A 22,629-nucleotide genomic window follows, 5' to 3' on the forward strand; every position below is an offset into this window, starting at 1 on the left:
CATAACTTGTATTTTAATTTCATTTTAACGGTTATAGGTGGCCAGTGAGGAAAAATATATTTTTGTAAAAGTTGATGAGCGTTTCTATTATGAAATTCATCAGTATTTCCTTTAACTCATTATTTGTTTGTATTTATGTCTCAGCAAAATCATGCTATTTACGGCCACACTATTATTTGTGAATCTTCAAACCTATTCTCCTTAGTACAAATGTCCTTGGTTCGAGTCCGGATTTGTCAAACGGGTTTTTATCTCTTATACAAAGGGAGCTAACAACCACAACAAATATGGCGGAAGATTTGAAAAGGTTTATTTTCGAAGAAAAGGATAATCTTCGACGTTACAGGTCCAACATAGATGCAATAATTCGAAAGGTTGTTCAACATGTTTGCATATCCATGTATATAGTATCCTGCACTACAACTTTTACTCATGCATGGCAGAAACTAGTCAAAATTTGATGAACTTTGGAACACGTTCAAAACCAACATCCAAAACTCTATTACCAATTTAAGAATATTCCAACAAAAAGCAATTGGTAACAAAACGAAACTACCTTGGGTAAATTACCAACTTAAAAAGCTCATCAACAAGAAAAACAAATTAATTAATTATACAAAAAGAAAAATCCCAAGTATAATAATAAATTCTTTCTCTGTTAGAATTGCTAAAACCTGGAACAAACTACCAGATAAAATAACAAAGTCACCATCGATAAATTCATTCAAAAATCGACTAGACAAATATTGGGCAGACGAAGAATTATACTATAATGACTATAGAGCAGAAATATCCGGAAGTCACGGTCAAAATAGTATAAGAAATACATTAAATTACGAGTCTGGTGAAGAGGAACCTTGAGGGATCCTGTACTGGAAATCAACTATAAGTAACTATAAGTAAGTAAATAAACAATACCAAGAAATAAAAACCAAGCTCCAGAAAGAAATGAAAAACTCGCAGGGGCGTAGCTATGAAGAAAAGGTGTGCAAGCAACCCCTGCTGAGTGGAGCGAGGCGAAAATATTTTGGGACCGTTTTATGCAGAATTTTTTGTTTTTCGGTCATAGACATAGGACAGTTGAAAGAGGAGCTATGTGTAGGAGTCTAAGGACTTATAAACAATTTATGAATGGAATACTATTAACAAAGCTTCTGAATAGAGTAAATCATGGTTAATTGAAAACATAAACTACACATTTTTCTGATACAGAATTTACTCAAAGATGTCCGAAATCTGCTCTTTGCGTCTAGGCAGAAACGAACTTCTCTATAACTTTGCCGATGAATATGCAGTAATGCTAGCGATGATAACCTGTCGTTGTTCATTGTTGATCGTACATTTGATTTCAACAGACGTAGTACACTGATAGATCTCCATGGTCAGCAGCACTCGCGAGATGTTATAAAGCAGTGTACGTGTTCGCCATCGAGCGACCTCCCAATTGAATTCATCAAAAATTACATACCAGGTCAGTTTAGTATGTCTCAGACAATGTTGAGATTTGTTCGTTTGGTATATTTTCTACAACACGAGGAAGCAGATACGGCACAAAGAAGCGATTTTCTGATAATACCAGACGTGACTCCACTCTGCAGTTCCATTATCATATGGTCTATAACGCAACATCTAATGAAACTTTCCAATACTGTTTTGGCGTGTTTGCAGGGTGGTTGGCTCTGGAAGTCTGTCGAAAACATCGCATTGGCATATTTTCAACGATATCGAACGGTTCTAATAAATCTAATGCCGATTGGTACACTGTACATCTCATTCCAAACATATAAACCGTACTCTGTAAAATGTGCTCCGAAACTACATGTACATGTCTTAGACTGAGTATAAAAAAATCAAATCTTCAAAGATTCTTCAAATTCAAAGATACAAGTTACTGTCCGATTTTGTCATGATCTCGAATAAAACTTCTATTTTGAAACCAAATGCCGTTATTTAATGACATTTCATCAATCAAAAAAATGACAACATAAATGTATCTGTTTCCTTTAAACATTTAATTTATAAATTTTTAATTTGCACTTTTTTTTGCATGCCGAATCGATGTGCACGCAACTGCATGTTAGCGTATAGGGAGCTACGCGCCTGACTCATACTGGCAATACATAGAAAATATGATTTTCGATATTGAAATAAAGGAGCCAGATCAACCATGCTTCAATAATACACCTAAAAAACTGTACACCTACATTAAAAGCCAGAAAAACGAAAACACCGGCATAGCTCCTCTGCAAAGTGAAGGTACACTGCACTCAAGTCCATCTGAGAAAGCAAATATACTTAACAAACAATTTCAGTCTGCTTTTACATCTGAAGCAAACACTAACATTCCAGACAAAGGTCCTAGTAAACACCCTATAATGGAACCCATTAGAATATCTAGGGATGGTGTTTACAAACTAATCAAAAACATAAACCCGAATAAAGAAACTGGTCCTGACACCATCGCAGGCAAAGTACTAAAACAAAACATCGAAATATGTACAGATATCCTCACTTTAATATTTACAAGATCACTACAAACAGGCAAAGTACCTTCTGACTGGAACCACGCAAATGTCACACCTGTATTTAAAAAAGGGGATAAACACAACCCAGGCAACTATAGGCCTATAATCCTTAACATGCATTGCTTGCAAACTACTCGAACATATCTTTGCAAGCAGCATGATGAATCACTTAGAAACAAACAACACTCTATATGAATTACCGTATTTATTCTAATAAACGCCCTGGGGGCGAAGACAATTTCCAAAAGGGGCGTCAATTAGAGAAACAAATTTCGTACCTTTACCTGAATTTTGTTGAAACAGACTATAGTAATATACACGTGTTTCTTATTGTCTCCATAATCTATAAATAGCGTTTATTGGTAATGTGACCTCATCAAATAATTTGTTAAAATTTTCGAATGAACAAGTGCACATCAATGGAACATAATTTCAACAGCGTACTGTGTAACTGACAGATCTATTTTGGAACTTGTACACACTGTGTTGGATTATCGGAGTGGATTAAAACATGGGCATTATTGATTTTTCGTTTCATGTTTCTGAGTGACCGGGTCGATGTCTTTGCAATATTGTAATGGTTAAGTTTCAATTTTATTTTTTTTAACTACAAAATGAGGGCGTTTATTAGAAGTCAAAAGTTCTGAACGCACGATTTTCGGTAGGGGGGCGTTAATTAGAAGGGGGGCTTTAAATAGAATAAATACGGTACAACATGGATTTAGGCAAAACGATCATGTGAATCCCAAGTCATCTCACTGATACATGAATTATTCCAAAACAACAACAAGAACATACAAACAGATCTTATAATCATGGATTTTGCTAAAGCTTTCGACAAGGTACCATACAAAAGATTACTATACAAAATGAAATACTTTGGCATATCAGATCAAATCATTAACTGTGAAGAATCCTTTCTTTCAAACAGAACGCAAACAGTACTTTTAGAAAACATGTCCTCTTCAAAAATACCAGTCTCATCAGGAGTCCCACAGGGTACAGTGCTAGGACCAATACTATTCTTAATTTACATAAATGACCTCCCAGATTACATCCAACATAGCAAAATCAGACTCTTTGCAGATGACAGTATAATCTAACAACAAATTAAACTCAAAACGACTGCCTCAAGCTTCAAGAAGACCTAGAAGCTGCCATACAATGGGAAAAAGATTGGCTTATGTCTTTCCATCCAGACAAGTGTAACATCATGAATATAACAACAAAAAGAAATCCCATCCACTTTTATTATAACATGTATGGACACATCTTAGAATCTGTAAAACATGCAAAATACTTAGGTATCACCATCTCAGCAGACCTAAAATGGAACACCCACATCCAACAAACCGCTGCAAAAGCAAATAAATCCTTAGGTTTCATAAGAAGAAACCTTAAAGTCCAATCGCAAACAATTAAAGAAAGAGTGTACCAAACACTCATAAGACCAAAGTTGGAATACTGTTGTACTGTATGGGACCCATTTACAAATGAAAATATAAAATCACTGGAAAAAGTACAAAGACGGGCAGCAAGGTATGTGTGCAATAAACATCACAACACCAGCAGTTTGTCTGAGATGCTAGACACCATGAAATGGCAAACCTTACAAGAACTCAGATTACGAACAAGGCTTATAATGTTCCACAAAATTGTAAATGAAAATATAGCCATTCTATCGCAAAATGTATTACAAAAGAGTCGGTCTACTACAAGATACACCAATAAAGAATCCTACAGATAAATTCATTTGCAATAAAGACAGCTATAAATTTTCTTTTTTCTGTCAAACCATCAACATGATCAAAGACTGTTTATTTATATTTTGACAAAAATTATTCACATAAATTTATTAAAAAACATTTACCAGGGATGCGCTGGAAAGTAAACATCAGTACGTTGATGGTTTTCTGTGACAAAAGAAGAAGAAGAAGAAGAAGAAAGGTGTAAAAGCAAAAAAATAAAAATATATAGTCTTAGTACTCTTACTAACAATAACATGAGCATTTACTATACAAATCATTGACCTAGAAAAAGAAAAACTTGACTGAATGTTTATATAATTTTGTTCGAAAATTGAAAATGGAAATGAGGAATGAGTCAAAAACAAAAAGACAGCAACCTGAAATTTGATGTGCATGATGGGTATCAGATCCGTTCGCCCTAATAACATGTTCGCCCTGAGTTCGTTCGCCCATAGAGTCTGTTTGTCCTACTAAAAAAATACTAATATTCAGAGCATTTAAGTTGAATAAACTTATTCAGATATTTCTATGGTATATACTACTATATATTCTTGAAATTTATGGAAACAGGGAAATATTTAAAAGTTTATGGCTTGTTTAGGATCATTAATTGTTCAATGACAAAATAATTCAGATCACTGATTATTGTGATACTTGTATTTTGATTGATTAATAATGAAAACAAACGTTTTGTTTTGATAAAATATTCAGCTTGAAATTAATAAAAACAATGATGTACGAACTGTAAATCATGAAACGTATTTACAAGTTCATTTATTATTATACTCTGGTCTCAGTTATACTGATTACATTCGTGATTGAATGAATACAATTATTTTGTTAAGAAATATCAATAAAGATAAATACATTGTTTTTCAGTATTCTACTCTGCAAATCAAACGGAAAATGATAAATTGATTGCGACAATATGAAAATTCTGTCAATTTTTCAACAAACTTTATCATATTTTGTTCAAATACTTAAAATTATGTGACTAGACAACAATTGGAAAAAAATTAAATCAGGGCAAATGAACCCTGGGCGAACAGGTACATTTTTTTTTGTACTAGGGCGAACGTGAATCAGGGCAAATGGACCCGGATTCGTGCATAATGTGTGACAGTTTACAAAACATGCATAATTAAAGGAGAAGAGCTGTTTTGATAACAATGATGATGTTTGCAAACTATTTATAAATACCGGTATGTTTAATTTTTCAGTATGACAGACACTTTCCAGATGATGCTGAAATAGATTTAACAACTCTGACCAGCAGTAGTTTTAGAGATGAAAGTAAGTAGATAATATTTTCATTTCAAATTACATGAACATCATAAAAAATAAAGTAATGTATGTTATTTGTCCTTTATCAGTTGGTATACTATCTGACACCATATGATATAAGGCCATCAGTTGGTATACTATCTGACACCATATGATACATGTATAAGGCCATTGGATACATACATTAGATGTCCTTTATCAGTTGGTATTATACTATCTGACACCATATGATATAAGGCCATTGGATACATACATTAGATGTCAGTTGGTATACTATCTGACACCATATGATATAAGGTCATTGGATACATATATTAGATGTCCTTTATCAGTTGGTATTATACTATCTGACACCATATGATATAAGGCCATTGGATACATACATTAGATGTCCTTTATCAGTTGGTATTATACTATCTGACACCATATGATATAAGGCCATTGGATACATACATTAGATGTCAGTTGGTATACTATCTGACACCATATGATATAAGGCCATTGGATACATACATTAGATGTCAGTTGGTATACTATCTGACACCATATGATATAAGGCCATTGGATACATACATTAGATGTCAGTAGGTATACTATCTGACACCATATGATATAAGGCCATTGGATACATACATTAGATGTCAGTTGGTATACTATCTGACACCATATGATATAAGGCCATTGGATACATATATTAGATGTCCTTTATCAGTTGGTATTATACTATCTGACACCATATGATATAAGGCCATTGGATACATACATTAGATGTCCTTTATCAGTTGGTATTATACTATCTGATACCATATGATATAAGGCCATTGGATACATACATTAGATGTCCTTTATCAGTTGGTATACTATCTGACACCATATGATATAAGGCCATTGGATACATACATTAGATGTCCTTTATCAGTTGGTATACTATCTGACACCATATGATATAAGGCCATTGGATACATACATTAGATGTCCTTTATCAGTTGGTATACTATCTGACACCATATGATATAAGGCCATTGGATACATACATTAGATTTCCTTTATCAGTTGGTATACTATCTGACACCATATGATATAAGGTCATTGGATACATACATTAGATGTCCTTTATCAGTTGGTATTATACTATCTGACACCATATGATATAAGGCCATTGGATACATACATTAGATGTCCTTTATCAGTTGGTATACTATCTGACACCATATGATATAAGGTCATTGGATACATATATTAGATGTCCTTTATCAGTTGGTATACTATCTGACACCATATGATATAAGGCCATTGGATACATACATTAGATGTCCTTTATCAGTTGGTATTATACTATCTGACACCATATGATATAAGGCCATTGGATACATACATTAGATGTCCTTTATCAGTTGGTATTATACTATCTGACACCATATGATATAAGGCCATTGGATACATACATTAGATGTCCTTTATCAGTTGGTATACTATCTGACACCATATGATATAAGGTCATTGGATACATATATTAGATGTCCTTCATCAGTTGGTATACTATCTGACACCATATGATATAAGGCCATTGGATACATACATTAGATGTCCTTTATCAGTTGGTATTATACTATCTGATACCATATGATATAAGGCCATTGGATACATACATTAGATGTCCTTTATCAGTTGGTATTATACTATCTGACACCATATGATATAAGGCCATTGGATACATACATTAGATGTCCTTTATCAGTTGGTATTATACTATCTGACACCATATGATATAAGGTCATTGGATACATATATTAGATGTCCTTTATCAGTTGGTATACTATCTGACACCATATGATATAAGGCCATTGGATACATACATTAGATGTCCTTTATCAGTTGGTATTATACTATCTGACACCATATGATATAAGGCCATTGGATACATACATTAGATGTCCTTTATCAGTTGGTATACTATCTGACACCATATGATATAAGGTCATTGGATACATATATTAGATGTCCTTTATCAGTTGGTATACTATCTGACACCATATGATATAAGGCCATTGGATACATACATTAGATGTCCTTTATCAGTTGGTATTATACTATCTGACACCATATGATATAAGGCCATTGGATACATACATTAGATGTCCTTTATCAGTTGGTATACTATCTGACACCATATGATATAAGGTCATTGGATACATATATTAGATGTCCTTTATCAGTTGGTATACTATCTGACACCATATGATATAAGGCCATTGGATACATACATTAGATGTCCTTTATCAGTTGGTATTATACTATCTGATACCATATGATATAAGGCCATTGGATACATACATTAGATGTCCTTTATCAGTTGGTATTATACTATCTGACACCATATGATATAAGGCCATTGGATACATACATTAGATGTCCTTTATCAGTTGGTATTATACTATCTGACACCATATGATATAAGGTCATTGGATACATATATTAGATGTCCATTATCAGTTGGTATACTATCTGACACCATATGATATAAGGCCATTGGATACATACATTAGATGTCCTTTATCAGTTGGTATTATACTATCTGATACCATATGATATAAGGCCATTGGATACATACATTAGATGTCCTTTATCAGTTGGTATTATACTATCTGACACCATATGATATAAGGCCATTGGATACATACATTAGATGTCCTTTATCAGTTGGTATACTATCTGACACCATATGATATAAGGTCATTGGATACATATATTAGATGTCCTTTATCAGTTGGTATACTATCTGACACCATATGATATAAGGCCATTGGATACATACATTAGATGTCCTTTATCAGTTGGTATTATACTATCTGATACCATATGATATAAGGCCATTGGATACATACATTAGATGTCCTTTATCAGTTGGTATACTATCTGACACCATATGATATAAGGCCATTGGATACATACATTAGATGTCCTTTATCAGTTGGTATTATACTATCTGACACCATATGATATAAGGCCATTGGATACATACATTAGATGTCCTTTATCAGTTGGTATACTATCTGACACCATATGATATAAGGCCATTGGATACATATATTAGATGTCCTTTATCAGTTGGTATACTATCTGACACCATATGATATAAGGCCATTGGATACATACATTAGATGTCCTTTATCAGTTGGTATTATACTATCTGATACCATATGATATAAGGCCATTGGATACATACATTAGATGTCCTTTATCAGTTGGTATTATACTATCTGACACCATATGATATAAGGCCATTGGATACATACATTAGATGTCCTTTATCAGTTGGTATACTATCTGACACCATATGATATAAGGTCATTGGATACATATATTAGATGTCCTTTATCAGTTGGTATACTATCTGACACCATATGATATAAGGCCATTGGATACATACATTAGATGTCCTTTATCAGTTGGTATTATACTATCTGATACCATATGATATAAGGCCATTGGATACATACATTAGATGTCCTTTATCAGTTGGTATTATACTATCTGATACCATATGATATAAGGCCATTGGATACATACATTAGATGTCCTTTATCAGTTGGTATTATACTATCTGACACCATATGATATAAGGCCATTGGATACATACATTAGATGTCCTTTATCAGTTGGTATACTATCTGACACCATATGATATAAGGTCATTGGATACATATATTAGATGTCCTTTATCAGTTGGTATACTATCTGACACCATATGATATAAGGCCATTGGATACATACATTAGATGTCCTTTATCAGTTGGTATTATACTATCTGATACCAGGGATGGGGTCGATTACTTTAAAATGTAATCGATTTAATTACAATTACTTTGCTAATAAAATGTAATCGATTACATTACAATTACACCCTATCTTTTATGTAATCGATTACATTAGATTACTTTTCTTCAAAGTAATCATGATTACTTTAGATTACTTTTGATTACATTGCAATATCAAAGTTTTTTTTATAACTTTTTATCCTCACAAAAAGCTAATTTTGATGATTTTTTTAAAAGCCAGTACAACATGTGTAATTTGATAAATTAGCTATAGACAAGTGTCCTTTTTCTATTTAAAAGATATAACTTTTTTCTACAAATTTTAACCAACTGCCTAATTAACAAAAAACCTGAACAAATAAGGAAAAATTAATTAAGTATAGTTTTATTGTCTGTTGGGACATAACTGACACATCCATTAATGTTTTTACAGGTGTTAATCACTACTTCCATTTTTTTAAACAAACAATAGGTGAGCTTGGGTATTAAAATTTTATTGTCTTAATAACAATATCAATAAAGTTAATTTAAAAGTGGTTGATTGTCATTATTTGTTTGAAAATTTGTAATACTTGATCTAATTCATAATTAATAGAATTATTGCCAGGTGAAAACACAAAACACAACTTTGTAACTTAGGAAAGTATATACATTTCTCTTTAAATTAAGAAACAGTTTATTATAATAAAAGATATTTTGTATTGATGAAACTTCTGACGTCACCTATTGTTTACTATGCACATTGTTTGTAATATTATGCGATATGTATACACTGTACATGTACTTGTTTATACTGATGAGCCATAAGGCTCAAAGTTAATAAAGAATTAAAATTAGAAAGCACATATTATACACGAATTTATGGGAAACAAAATTTATCAAATTTGTCAATAAATGAAATCTGGTTTTAATTTCCATTTTGAATTAAGTGGGCTCATATATTTATGTCGACCATCAAAGTCAAATTGGAACTAAATGTTTTCTGCATTTGAATTTCAAAGTAGTTATGTAAAAATATTGGGTAAACTTATATGAAATTGGGGTTAATATCAGAAGTTTTCAATCAAGGGGAGAAAAAATGCAATCAAGGCATATTCTTGTATTATAAGAGCTCAATCTCACAGCAAAATATTGGAGAGGCAATTTCCTTCGGTAAACTGTTAACAAAATAAAACACTTGGTTATAATAATTTGTTATATAGATGATACAATTTATCACATTAAACAAGGTCCCATCATTGTGAATACTAGTTTCATGATTTTTCATTCAAGCTTTACATTTTCTTATTTTCATCTTGTCTATCAAAAACTATTTTCATATAAATACAAGATTTGTAATCAGCAAGTAATCATATGAATGTAATCTTAAAGTAATCTAAAAGTAATCATGATTACACCTGTTTTTTGCAATGTAATCAATTACATTATGATTACTTGTAATCAGAAATGGCATGATTACTGATTACATAGGATTACACAGCAAAATGTAATCGATTACAGCTGATTACGATTACTGATTACGATTACCCCATGCCTGTCTGATACCATATGATATAAGGCCATTGGATACATACATTAGATGTCCTTTATCAGTTGGTATTATACTATCTGATACCATATGATATAAGGCCATTGGATACATACATTAGATGTCCTTTATCAGTTGGTATTATACTATCTGACACCATATGATATAAGGCCATTGGATACATACATTAGATGTCCTTTATCAGTTGGTATACTATCTGACACCATATGATATAAGGTCATTGGATACATATATTAGATGTCCTTTATCAGTTGGTATACTATCTGACACCATATGATATAAGGCCATTGGATACATACATTAGATGTCCTTTATCAGTTGGTATTATACTATCTGATACCATATGATATAAGGCCATTGGATACATACATTAGATGTCCTTTATCAGTTGGTATTATACTATCTGATACCATATGATATAAGGCCATTGGATACATACATTAGATGTCCTTTATCAGTTGGTATTATACTATCTGACACCATATGATATAAGGCCATTGGATACATACATTAGATGTCCTTTATCAGTTGGTATACTATCTGACACCATATGATATAAGGTCATTGGATACATATATTAGATGTCCTTTATCAGTTGGTATACTATCTGACACCATATGATATAAGGCCATCAGTTGGTATACTATCTGACACCATATGATATAAGGCCATCAGTTGGTATTATACTATCTGACACCATATGATATAAGGCCATTGGATACATACATTAGATGTCCTTTATCAGTTGGTATTATACTATCTGATACCATATGATATAAGGCCATTGGATACATACATTAGATGTCCTTTATCAGTTGGTATTATACTATCTGACACCATATGATATAAGGCCATTGGATACATACATTAGATGTCCTTTATCAGTTGGTATACTATCTGACACCATATGATATAAGGTCATTGGATACATATATTAGATGTCCTTTATCAGTTGGTATACTATCTGACACCATATGATATAAGGCCATCAGTTGGTATACTATCTGACACCATATGATATAAGGCCATCAGTTGGTATTATACTATCTGACACCATATGATATAAGGCCATTGGATACATACATTAGATGTCCTTTATCAGTTGGTATTATACTATCTGATACCATATGATATAAGGCCATTGGATACATACATTAGATGTCCTTTATCAGTTGGTATTATACTATCTGACACCATATGATATAAGGCCATTGGATACATACATTAGATGTCCTTTATCAGTTGGTATTATACTATCTGACACCATATGATATAAGGCCATTGGATACATACATTAGATGTAATTTATCAGTTGGTATACTATCTGACACCATATGATATAAGGCCATTGGATACATACATTAGATGTCCTTTATCAGTTGGTATACTATCTGACACCATATGATATAAGGCCATTGGATACATACATTAGATGTCCTTTATCAGTTGGTATACTATCTGATACCATATGATATAAGGCCATTGGATACATACATTAGATGTCCTTTATCAGTTGGTATTATACTATCTGACACCATATGATATAAGGCCATTGGATACATACATTATATGTCCTTTATCAGTTGGTATTATACTATCTGATACCATATGATATAAGGCCATTGGATACATACATTAGATGTCCTTTATCAGTTGGTATTATACTATCTGACACCATATGATATAAGGCCATTGGATACATACATTAGATGTCCTTTATCAGTTGGTATTATACTATCTGATACCATATGATATAAGGCCATTGGATACATACATTAGATGTCAGTCATTTGTCCTTTATCAGTTGGCATTATATTATCTGACACCATATGATATAAGGCCATTGGATACATACATTAGATGTCAGTCATTTGTCCTTTATCAGTTGGTATTATACTATCTGACACCATATGATATAAGGCCATTGGATACATACATTAGATGTCAGTCATTTCGTGTTAACTGTAAAGTTTGTGATTTTATATATATAATTACTTATTTTTATTCACTTCTAGAAAAAATTGTTGAAATATGATTATTAATGTGATGGCTGATAGATATTGCGCTAATGTTAAAAGTACCCTTTTGCTGTGTTGTTTAACATAAAGAGCCAATTGATATCTGACTTCTGGAAGTTGTTCTTGACGTTGTTTATTTTTCGATTGACTACATCGACCGAACTTCTTTTTGTAACCAATGAAAACAACATGAAGACGATAATAACACAATCAGGCCTCAACGTTAAAAATATTTATTTTCACTTCATATTAAGGTGGTACCTAACACTACAGGGAGATAACTCTGTAAAGTCAGCTAAACGTTTTAATTACGTTGTGTTGTAAAAGGAATATTAGGCTTCTCAATGATCAAAATTGATGTTTGTCAAACTGCTATATAACCAGTGTAATTTTTCTGACAAAACGGTTGGTTCAAAATTTTTCAAATTTTTATATTTTTTGTTAAATTGTCAAAGTAAATAATTTGAAAAAATTTTATGAAAATTAAACGAGCCAAATTAATTTTAGTGAAAGCGTTGGGTACCACCTTAATCGTTAAATTAAATAATAAACACAAAACATTCCTTTGAATGATATTATAAGTTTTTTGCAGTTTATTTTTAACAGATAGAAAATTTCATGTACATACTTTTGTGTTAACCAATAAATATATTCATGCGCCAGGCCAATTCAATGACATAGATATATAATTTATGTGTGAAAAAGGTGAAGAGTGTTGAAAAATAAATTCCTTATCTCCAATTTAAAGAAATATTATAAGAATTAAATGCCTTCTTAAAGGAATTTGTTGGTGTATAAACTGGACCAAGTCACTCACAAAAATATCATAAAAGACCTATGGACATTTATTTGTTTGTGAGTGAATTGGTAGAGTTTACACACCAATAAATTCCTTTAAAGTTTAATCCTATAATATATATGATAGAAAAGTGTTTTAAACTGCTGGAATATGTCAGACAGGTACAATTTACTATATACCATAATGCATTTACAGTGAACAGCTGAAAGGCTATGCCTTTAACAGTACCAAATTTGTAAAAAGCCCTGATATAATTTTATATTTAATAGTAAATAAATACTGTATGATTTTGTTCGTTCTTTTATTACAGGTGTTGTTAAAAAGCTGAAGTCAAAACCATTTGGTCATTCTAAACTGTTCACTACAAAGAAGAAAGGTGAAAATTAAAGTATAAACTAAAGCAAGCTCACTTAGGTAGAAATACATTAGTGAGAAGTACCTTGTGAGCTGTTTCTATTAACATGCAATTTAATTGTTAGCTCACCAGAGGTAGCTATATAGTATACCATATGTATCTTGTGAGCTGTTTTATTTATTTAGACTCAGTAATCATGAGTCATGACAGACTATTGTCCTCTGAAACCAATTTTATATAAATTTATTATGAATCACTTTTATACATGTTAAATTGACCCCTTCAAATTAAGGTTCATGGAATGATAAGGAGCTAACAGGTGAATACAGAGAAATGACTTCTATTGAACACATAATAATCTGATAAAACCATAAGTTGGTGCATGTAGGTTGTACATGTACATGTGTATGTTTAAATTTCGTTGCACACACATTTGTCAGTCTTTTTATTCATGCTCAATGACCTACTATCGTACCATTTATCAGTTATATAATTGGCTGAAACATTGCATCAGGATTCATGTGGTTATAAATATACTCATAATAGCTTGTTGGTATTGGTATGTGACTGTCTAAGTAAGAGACATTTTGCACATCTTACTATGGAATTTCAAGTTTATTCATAGCAAAGGTTTCAATTTACATTTCACATTTACCTGGAAAGATAAAAATGACACAGTTTCAAAAATTCTGTAAGGGTGTGGTACAAATGTATCTATTTAAAGAAAATAATTGTTGTACATGTACATGATTTAGTACATTTAAGTAATCACTATATCTAAAATGTATTTTTTGTAGAACTATCTGAATCTGGAGCTAATGGAAGTTGTACTGCCAAAGATGAGTCTGTTTATTCCATGATAACTGATGGTGATTCAAGTTTACAAGAAACGGCAAGTTACAAATACAGAAGTTTTTATACCATTTCAATATGGATAGTGCATTATTTTTAATGATTCTACTATATTTTTTGGTGCAACTTTTTAATGAACAAGTGTTTAAAGAAATACGCTGTAGTCTGTAAGTATGACATTGTTGAACAAACTAACACAAACACAATACAGCCCCCACAGCTAGAGTGGGATTCCATAGTTTATATATATAGCCTACATTCTTAGAGTGAAGATATGAAAGTATAGCCTTAGAGTGAGAGGGGAAAATTGAAAGTTCAAACAGAAGGTTAACTTTAAACACACATCAGAGTCCAAATGCAAATGACTTGAATGTAAAGTAAGTTTTGTGAATAGAGAAAGTATAAGCTGAACATGTTTATTGAATTTATTTGTAAAAAAAATCATCCGAGATTGTCACAAAATAGCTCCCGACAATGTAACACATCTTGATAAATAATTAATAATTGGATTTATCATTACAGACCATAAACAATTGGAGTCCATCTGACAGATATTATTCTGATGTGGAAGAAACATTCACCAAAGAAACAATCTCACAGACTTGTAAAGCTGAACCTGTCACAGAAGAGGATTCAGAATTCCTAGCACTGAAAAGTAAGTTGTATTATCATATAGTTGACAATATTTGATATCTTATTCCAATGTCAATTGAAACAAAATTGATTCCAAAATTTGGGTTCTTTGAATTTTGCACATCTAATATTTGTTGTTCAAAATTTTTGGATGACCTTTTGCCATAAGGGAAACAAAGGGTACAATCAACAGTTTTTTTCTATGACGTCATATTTTGAGGGACCATGCATAAGTGACCCTTACAGTGTACTTTTAATCTATTAAAATAACTTCTTCCAAAGAACATGGGGGGGAAAAAATGCCTAATTTGAACATAAAAAACCTGAAATCAGGTCATGTGCATACCCATGAAGACATGATACATGCACATTTTACCTTCTGAAAACTGTATGAAATTTAAACCTGGCCTTTCAAAAAAAAAAAAAAAAAAAATCTTGTTTCAGGGTACGGTCGCCTGCCCCGAAAAGAGCTACAGTAGCTGAAAATAAGTTTTCAATTTTCACTGCCAAAAAAACAGGCTGTTTGCAGTGTTGTCTCCCCTCAAAACATGTATATTTAATATAATTTTTATAATTATTTCAATCAGTCAACCTGTTTTAATTGAAAGCTAATTAACTAATTTTTACAATCAAATACAAAAAACATGATACTTTTTCACTAATTAAGTAAATAAACAGGGGTTTCCCTCCATAACCCCATGTTTTTTATATGAAATTGTTTATAGCACCCAAAACAAACTTTATATTTCCTTTCAATAATTTTAAGAATACTTCAACAAAATCAGGGACTTTCATGTTTTTCTGATAAATGAACCGTGTTTTTTTTTTACATTTGACATTGAGATACAATCTAAGGTCAAATTTTTTAAGACATCAAAGACTTAGTCAAAGCTACATGGAACTGTATGAAAATTTGCCATGAGCTGTTTTATTATCAATTGGCAGTATCAAGAGTCAATTTCTTTATCCTTTATTTGTTTTTGCAGTTAGCATTTAAATAATCTGTGTTTAAATGTTCTTATTTTGGTTTTTACTTAACCACATGTATTTTCTCATCATTCCTATTAAATATATAATAAAATAAAATATTTAATTTGTGTTTAAAGCAGTTGCTGAACACTGTTAGTTATAAATGTAAGATAGTAAACCTTTTATTTTAATTTTACAAAAGTTATTTTTGACATATTTTTTTGTTTTATTCCTATTAGCTAGTTACTATGAGATTATCAGTGAACAGAATGATGAACCTAGTGATGCTGAGACCCTCAGTTCTTACTCCTCCGACAGTGCTGGTGATATAGAGGATGGGTCGGAGGACGGAGATGATGAAGATAGTCAGACAGACGACAAAGGTCCCCACCCCATTGACATCATGGACCAAGATACCAGCTCTCTGTCATCTACAGAGGAGAATGTTAATGCTTTGAATAAGAATTATGTCCAGGTGAGTATTTTATTATGGTTTTTTGAGTCTGCAACATTTTTTGGAGGAGCAAAAACTGAACTACCTTGGTTTTACATACCGTCTAGGACTGAATTTTTTGTTGAGCCTGCAACAAATTTGAGGTAATAGCAAAGCATATCAATCTTAGATTCCTTGGTTGATGGCATCAGCATTAAGGTGTTTTTAGACATCAATTACTTTGTCAACCTATGATGTCAAATTTTATAAAATTTTGACAGGAGCTTTTTCATGACCAAAGTGTCCTCAAATTTACATCTTGTAATTTATTGTTATTTATATATCAAAAAACGTTGTGAAAATATTACCTGTGTTTTGAATTTTTTTAAATTTGAAAGACATAAACTTGTCAGCATTTTAGTTGATGATCGCATGGGCATTGGAAAAAAATTGTGTTTTTATGGATAATTAATTTTATGCTTTTGCAAAGTCTGCATGTTTTCCTTTAAAAATTTGTTGAACATGTATATTTTCGTTCACCTTAAACAAGAAAATCCCTGTGTTATAATTAACTTGGAAGTCTCCACAGTAGTGTTGATATATAGCACCAAGCTTCATCAGGTTAAGCCATATACCATGTAATATGTTTTTCAGTGCCTTTGATGTTTTACTTCCTGTTTGCTGATGCACATTTTAAAGTTTTTTTTTTTTAAACTATTCCTCATGGTGCTCAGTTTCAGAACTCTCATAGGAGTAAAAACATTCAGTATTAAACACAGTATGGCATATACATGATATAAAAATTATAAAATGATCTCAAAACCTCACAAAAGCAAAGAGAAGGAAAAGTTTTTGAGCAAATTGTTTGACATAAAAATGCTTGGTTCAATTAAGGCGAAATTTATTTTCAAATTTAAATTATAACATTCTCATGATTTGTGATAGTGATAATGATTATTGATTAGTACTTTTTTTTCAACAGGGTATTGGTCCAAAAAAAGACAGATTTGCAATTTATGATGAAGTCGATGGTTTTTTTCCCTGTAAGAATATAGATAAATCTGGTTATACAACGACAACAAGACCTGGACCCAGAGAAATGATTCATCCAAACATTAAAATTAACAAATCAAAGAACTATGCTACTGTAGAAACTGGTAAATCAATTAACACTAACAAGTTAAATATTGAGTCGAAAAGGTCTACAACTCAAGGATATAGCAACAAAGATGAAATGTTTAAGCCAAATTTCAATTATAGAACACCAGAGAACATGCAAACTAGTACAATGGATTATCAACAAAATGAAAGAATTGAGAAATGGCTGGAAGATATTAATAAAGTTACTGGAAAGAACCAAGTAAAAAGTGAAATTAATTTCACAAGCGGTCAAGGATTTCAAAATCCTAACCAAACTTATATTGTCCCAGAAAACAACAAAGTAATGTACAACTTTCATTCAGAGCAAAATAAGACTCACAAACTAAATGTGAATCATAAAATCAGAACTGGTGTTCAAGATCATTCTACAAACACAATGCTGCATACAAAAAAGTCACCAAATATTAAGAATAAGTCATCTGATCTTCAAATAAGTTCAGGAAATGAGATTGGAAAATCAATAAAAAGAATTGTTCCACTAACATTGGCCTCAGAAGTATCTAACCAAGAAAAAAGATCAAGAGAAAAGGAAAATAGGAATATAAAGAATAAACAAAGGCTTTCTTCAGACAATACTTTAACAGAAGACAGAGACAGTTTGTCAGAGTTGAACAAATTACAACCTTCAAATTCCCAAGTAAATGGATGTGAAAGGCTATTTTCACGGGCACCTGTTATTACACGATTTGCTTCTCCGGATAGATTATATAAAAAGATGAAAGAAAACAAAGTAGGTATTGCAGCAAAGATAATCATGACTGAGAGTAACGTACAAACTGAAGACAAAACTAAGAATAATCTCCAGCCAGTTAAAAGATTTACTAATGAATGGAAGAAACCAACAACAGTTTTGTCTCCTACACAAAGAAAAATAAATGAATGGGAGAATGTAGACTTCATTCTGGAAAATGACGATATAAACACAAAAACATCTATACTAGTTGAAACCAGTAGATTTTCTAAGGAAAGAAGTAATGTTGCATTCAGTACTCCAGCTATTAAATTCAATGAAGAGAAAGTTCAGAAGAAGTCTACAAATTTTAAAGAACTGAGCTTAAAACCCACTTCCTATGTTGAATCACATTGCATCAAGGAATATGGTATGAAACCTTCAATAGCAAATAGAAATTTTAACCAAAACAATTCTTCTGATATGCCATCAAAATCATCATCGAAATTCCACAAACACAACATTGTTACTGAAAGTATGTTTAAGGCAGGTATAAACAGGAAGGACATTCCAGATGTTAATACTATAAGACAAAGAGAACAGTGTTATCATGACCAAAACAATCCAGCAAACTTCCACATACCTGCTTCCTTCCAAATGGCTGCTAGTGAAAAATGGGCTTCTCCTGTAAGGTTACAAAACTTGCACAAGAGAGCAAGAAGGAAGTTTGTTCCTAAAGAAAATACTACCAATCTTATAGAACTACTTTTTCACCCAGAAGAAGATGTTGCAACAATTTTATCTCCAAAATCATTTCATAGAAAGTTTGATAAACCAGTTGATCCTAAAGTAAAACCAGTTCAGGAAACTCTTACATATCTGTCTACGTGCAGTAAGAAACAGTCAAAGGAAAGTAGTCACAGACAACTGCATCAGTCTGGATCAATACATAGGGATTGGTCTAAGCCCAAAACAAACACAACAAAATCTACCTTTGATCAAAGCATTGGATCATATCAGGATGCATCTCTATATAGAAGTGCAAGAGATTTATCAAGCATAGAATCATATGTAAATACATCTTTCTGCTCTCATGACTTACATATTAAGAATCAACAGCATACTTTACAGCTTCAAGATACAAGTAAATCAGTTCCAGCTAAGTTACTTCAAAATTGTAGAAGTTCAGAGCAGTCTGGTTTGTTAATGTCACCTCTAGAGCAAAGGTTACACGCTGTCAGCAGGACAAAGATGAAAGCAAAACGAAGTCTGCATATGATTGAGAATTGTGAACAACATGTCTCCATGAAAACAAATGAACAGCAGATAAAGAAATATCAAAACAATGGGATTGAGTCACCTTTCTCTGAAGATCAACATACTCCGAGTAAAAATCATCCTTACTCTTTTAATTCCAATGAACAATCTCCATCTACAATATTTTCTCGTCTGCTTCTTAGTACTCCATCACCAGGGGGTCGTAAACGTTTTACAAAATTCAAACCTTCTGATCAACAATCAACACAGATGGATGACTTATTTAATGTTACAACCAAAAAAGATGAAACTTTTAAAAAGCCATTTTTAGATTTTAGAAGAACTAAAACTGTCCCAGAAGTTCAATGCATGTTTAATAGACAATCAAAAACAAATTTGACAAAAAGATATGTTTCTCGTGAGAATAGTAAAAAACAATTTCTGGCAACATCAAATGTCATTCAAAATGAGGAATTGATATCAACTGATCAGAACACACATTCATTAAATACACACTTTAGCAAACCAACAAGAACATATTCAAATAAAGACCAAAGGAGAACTGATCAAGAAAGATATATTGAACATGAGTTGTACAAAGATTCAAATGGAAACAGAAGAAGAGAGTTGTTTCAAAGTACACCAATGAAATCAAGAACTAGTGATGCTTTTCATCTGGACAATACTATGTCCACTATCTGTGATACAATATCAGACCATGATTCAGATTGCGAGATTATGACAATATCTACTTCACCCTAAATTTTATTAGCACTTACAATTTGAGAGAATTTGAGATTATAAACAACATTATAACACATGCATTTAAGTTTGAAGTTGGTAATAAAAACACAATTTTCTGTATTTAAATTTCTAGGTAAAACATATTAATTAGTATGTTTATACATAGTAAGCTGTTTTATATTAAGCATCAATTTTTTTTTTTTTTTTTTTTTTTTTTTTAATGGGGTTTAATACTTTTTATATGTCCTAACATAAAACTCATGTTGCATATAGTTTTCATGTGTATATCTATCTGTCAGCACATCTTTGATTATATCAGCCTGTCAACTATTTAAATTCTAGATTAAACAAAATGAATTTCAAAGGATTATTATGTTAAGTTTCACCTTTGAAAGTCAGAACAATTATGGTTCCTCATTATTATGATTCAATGATCACAATTTATGTGATGAAGGTATAAGTGAAGATTTATATTATAAATTGTTTTTGATATGTAGAACTGATTTGAAGCTGTTAAAATCATTCAAAGGAATGAAACTTGAAAGTTCCACAGTGAATGCACCAAGCTGTACACTATTTCGGATCTATGTAAAAAGTTTCATTGTTTACAGATCTATAAATTTAGATTCTAGTAAAGACTTCACAAGATGAATGTGAAAGAAAAAAAATGTTTATATTAAAATCAAATTATCTAGAAAGATAGAAGGTATAGGCAGGGGGAATAATACTGTCATTTTTTATGCTGATAGATCAAAGGTCAATGTCACTGCTACTAGAATACAATATTTTTTAGTAACATGGTTTCCAAATTGTAGGCTTCTGTCCATTCCTTATATCTATTAACAGTATGCATTTGAATAAAATGTATACTGTTAATCTATATAAGGAATGGACAGAAGCCTAGGCTATTGATTTGGAGGAAATCAACCAAAGGTCAAGGTTACTGTTTCCACAAATAGTTTCTAAATAATTTCTTACTTGTCCCTTGTTTGATTGGAATGAAACTTATACAAATGTAGGATATTGAGTTGAAGAAGCCTTTTGATTTTGAGATCAAAGGTCAAGGTCACCTGACTAAGAATAGAGAAAATTTCAAATATTTAGGATGGAAGCTTGAGATTCTCTTGTAGATTAAGATGTTACTTTCACAGATAGAAGATACATACTGGTTGATTTTTCTACAGTTTTAATTTCTTGTGTAATACCTGAATTGTGGCCTAGGGTTATCTTCACGTTTTCGATATTGGGTGATTCATAATGATCAAGGAGTAAATTATGGGTGTCACAATAGAAGCAGGATGTGCTTATCATTCCAGAGAACCAGAGATAACCTCCGGGAATTGGTGGGGTGTGTCGTGCTCAGTATTTAGTTTTCTATGTTGTGTTTTGCGAACTGCTGTTTGTCTTTTCGTCTTTTTTTTTCACATGGCATTGTCAGTTTGTTTCTGATTATGAGTTTAAATTTCCCTTTGGTATCTTCCATCACTCTATATGTATTGTCGATTTCAGTTGGTATTCATCAAAACGTCTTTGTGCAAGGAACACATCCCTGTTAATGAAGTCAGTATAGAGTAACTAGAGTAACACTATATGTGAGATATGTAAACGTCATACGATGAAGAAAAGGGTGTGTTACTGCTGAGAAATGGTAAATACCCTTAATATGAATACACTTGGATATATGAGATATATGTCTTTAATTAGGTTCAGTATGAATCTTGCATCATATGAGTACAAAAACAAGTCGCCCAGTTGTGGAGCACAGCTTGGTCCCATTGGAATACCGCTTGTCTGCTGATATATTATTTCACTAA

General features: G+C 31.8%; 1 protein-coding gene across 1 annotated transcript; it reads left to right on the forward strand.

Annotated features, from left to right (window-relative positions):
* Window positions 1-270: 270 nt before the first annotated feature.
* On the forward strand, window positions 271-21,183 carry LOC139498986 (uncharacterized). The gene is made up of 7 exons (XM_071287633.1): window positions 271-374; window positions 5,494-5,566; window positions 14,052-14,117; window positions 14,894-14,988; window positions 15,471-15,603; window positions 16,790-17,025; window positions 17,966-21,183. The coding sequence occupies exons 1-7, from the start codon at window positions 288-290 to the stop codon at window positions 20,831-20,833; spliced, it is 3,558 nt and encodes a 1,185-aa protein (XP_071143734.1). The 5' UTR covers window positions 271-287; the 3' UTR covers window positions 20,834-21,183.
* The last annotated feature ends 1,446 nt before the right edge of the window (window positions 21,184-22,629 follow it).

The sequence above is a fragment of the Mytilus edulis genome, chromosome 1, assembly GCF_963676685.1.
Source record: "Mytilus edulis chromosome 1, xbMytEdul2.2, whole genome shotgun sequence".
In the NCBI taxonomy this organism is placed as follows: domain Eukaryota; kingdom Metazoa; phylum Mollusca; class Bivalvia; order Mytilida; family Mytilidae; genus Mytilus; species Mytilus edulis.

Bases quoted from the DNA above. Each gene is read 5' to 3' on its own strand.
- LOC139498986 (XM_071287633.1), top strand. From the start codon at position 288: ATGGCGGAAGATTTGAAAAGGTTTATTTTCGAAGAAAAGGATAATCTT. The intron at 15,604-16,789 runs GTAAGTTGTATT...TATTCCTATTAG, and splicing joins AGAATTCCTAGCACTGAAAA to CTAGTTACTATGAGATTATC. The intron at 17,026-17,965 runs GTGAGTATTTTA...TTTTTTCAACAG, and splicing joins TGAATAAGAATTATGTCCAG to GGTATTGGTCCAAAAAAAGA.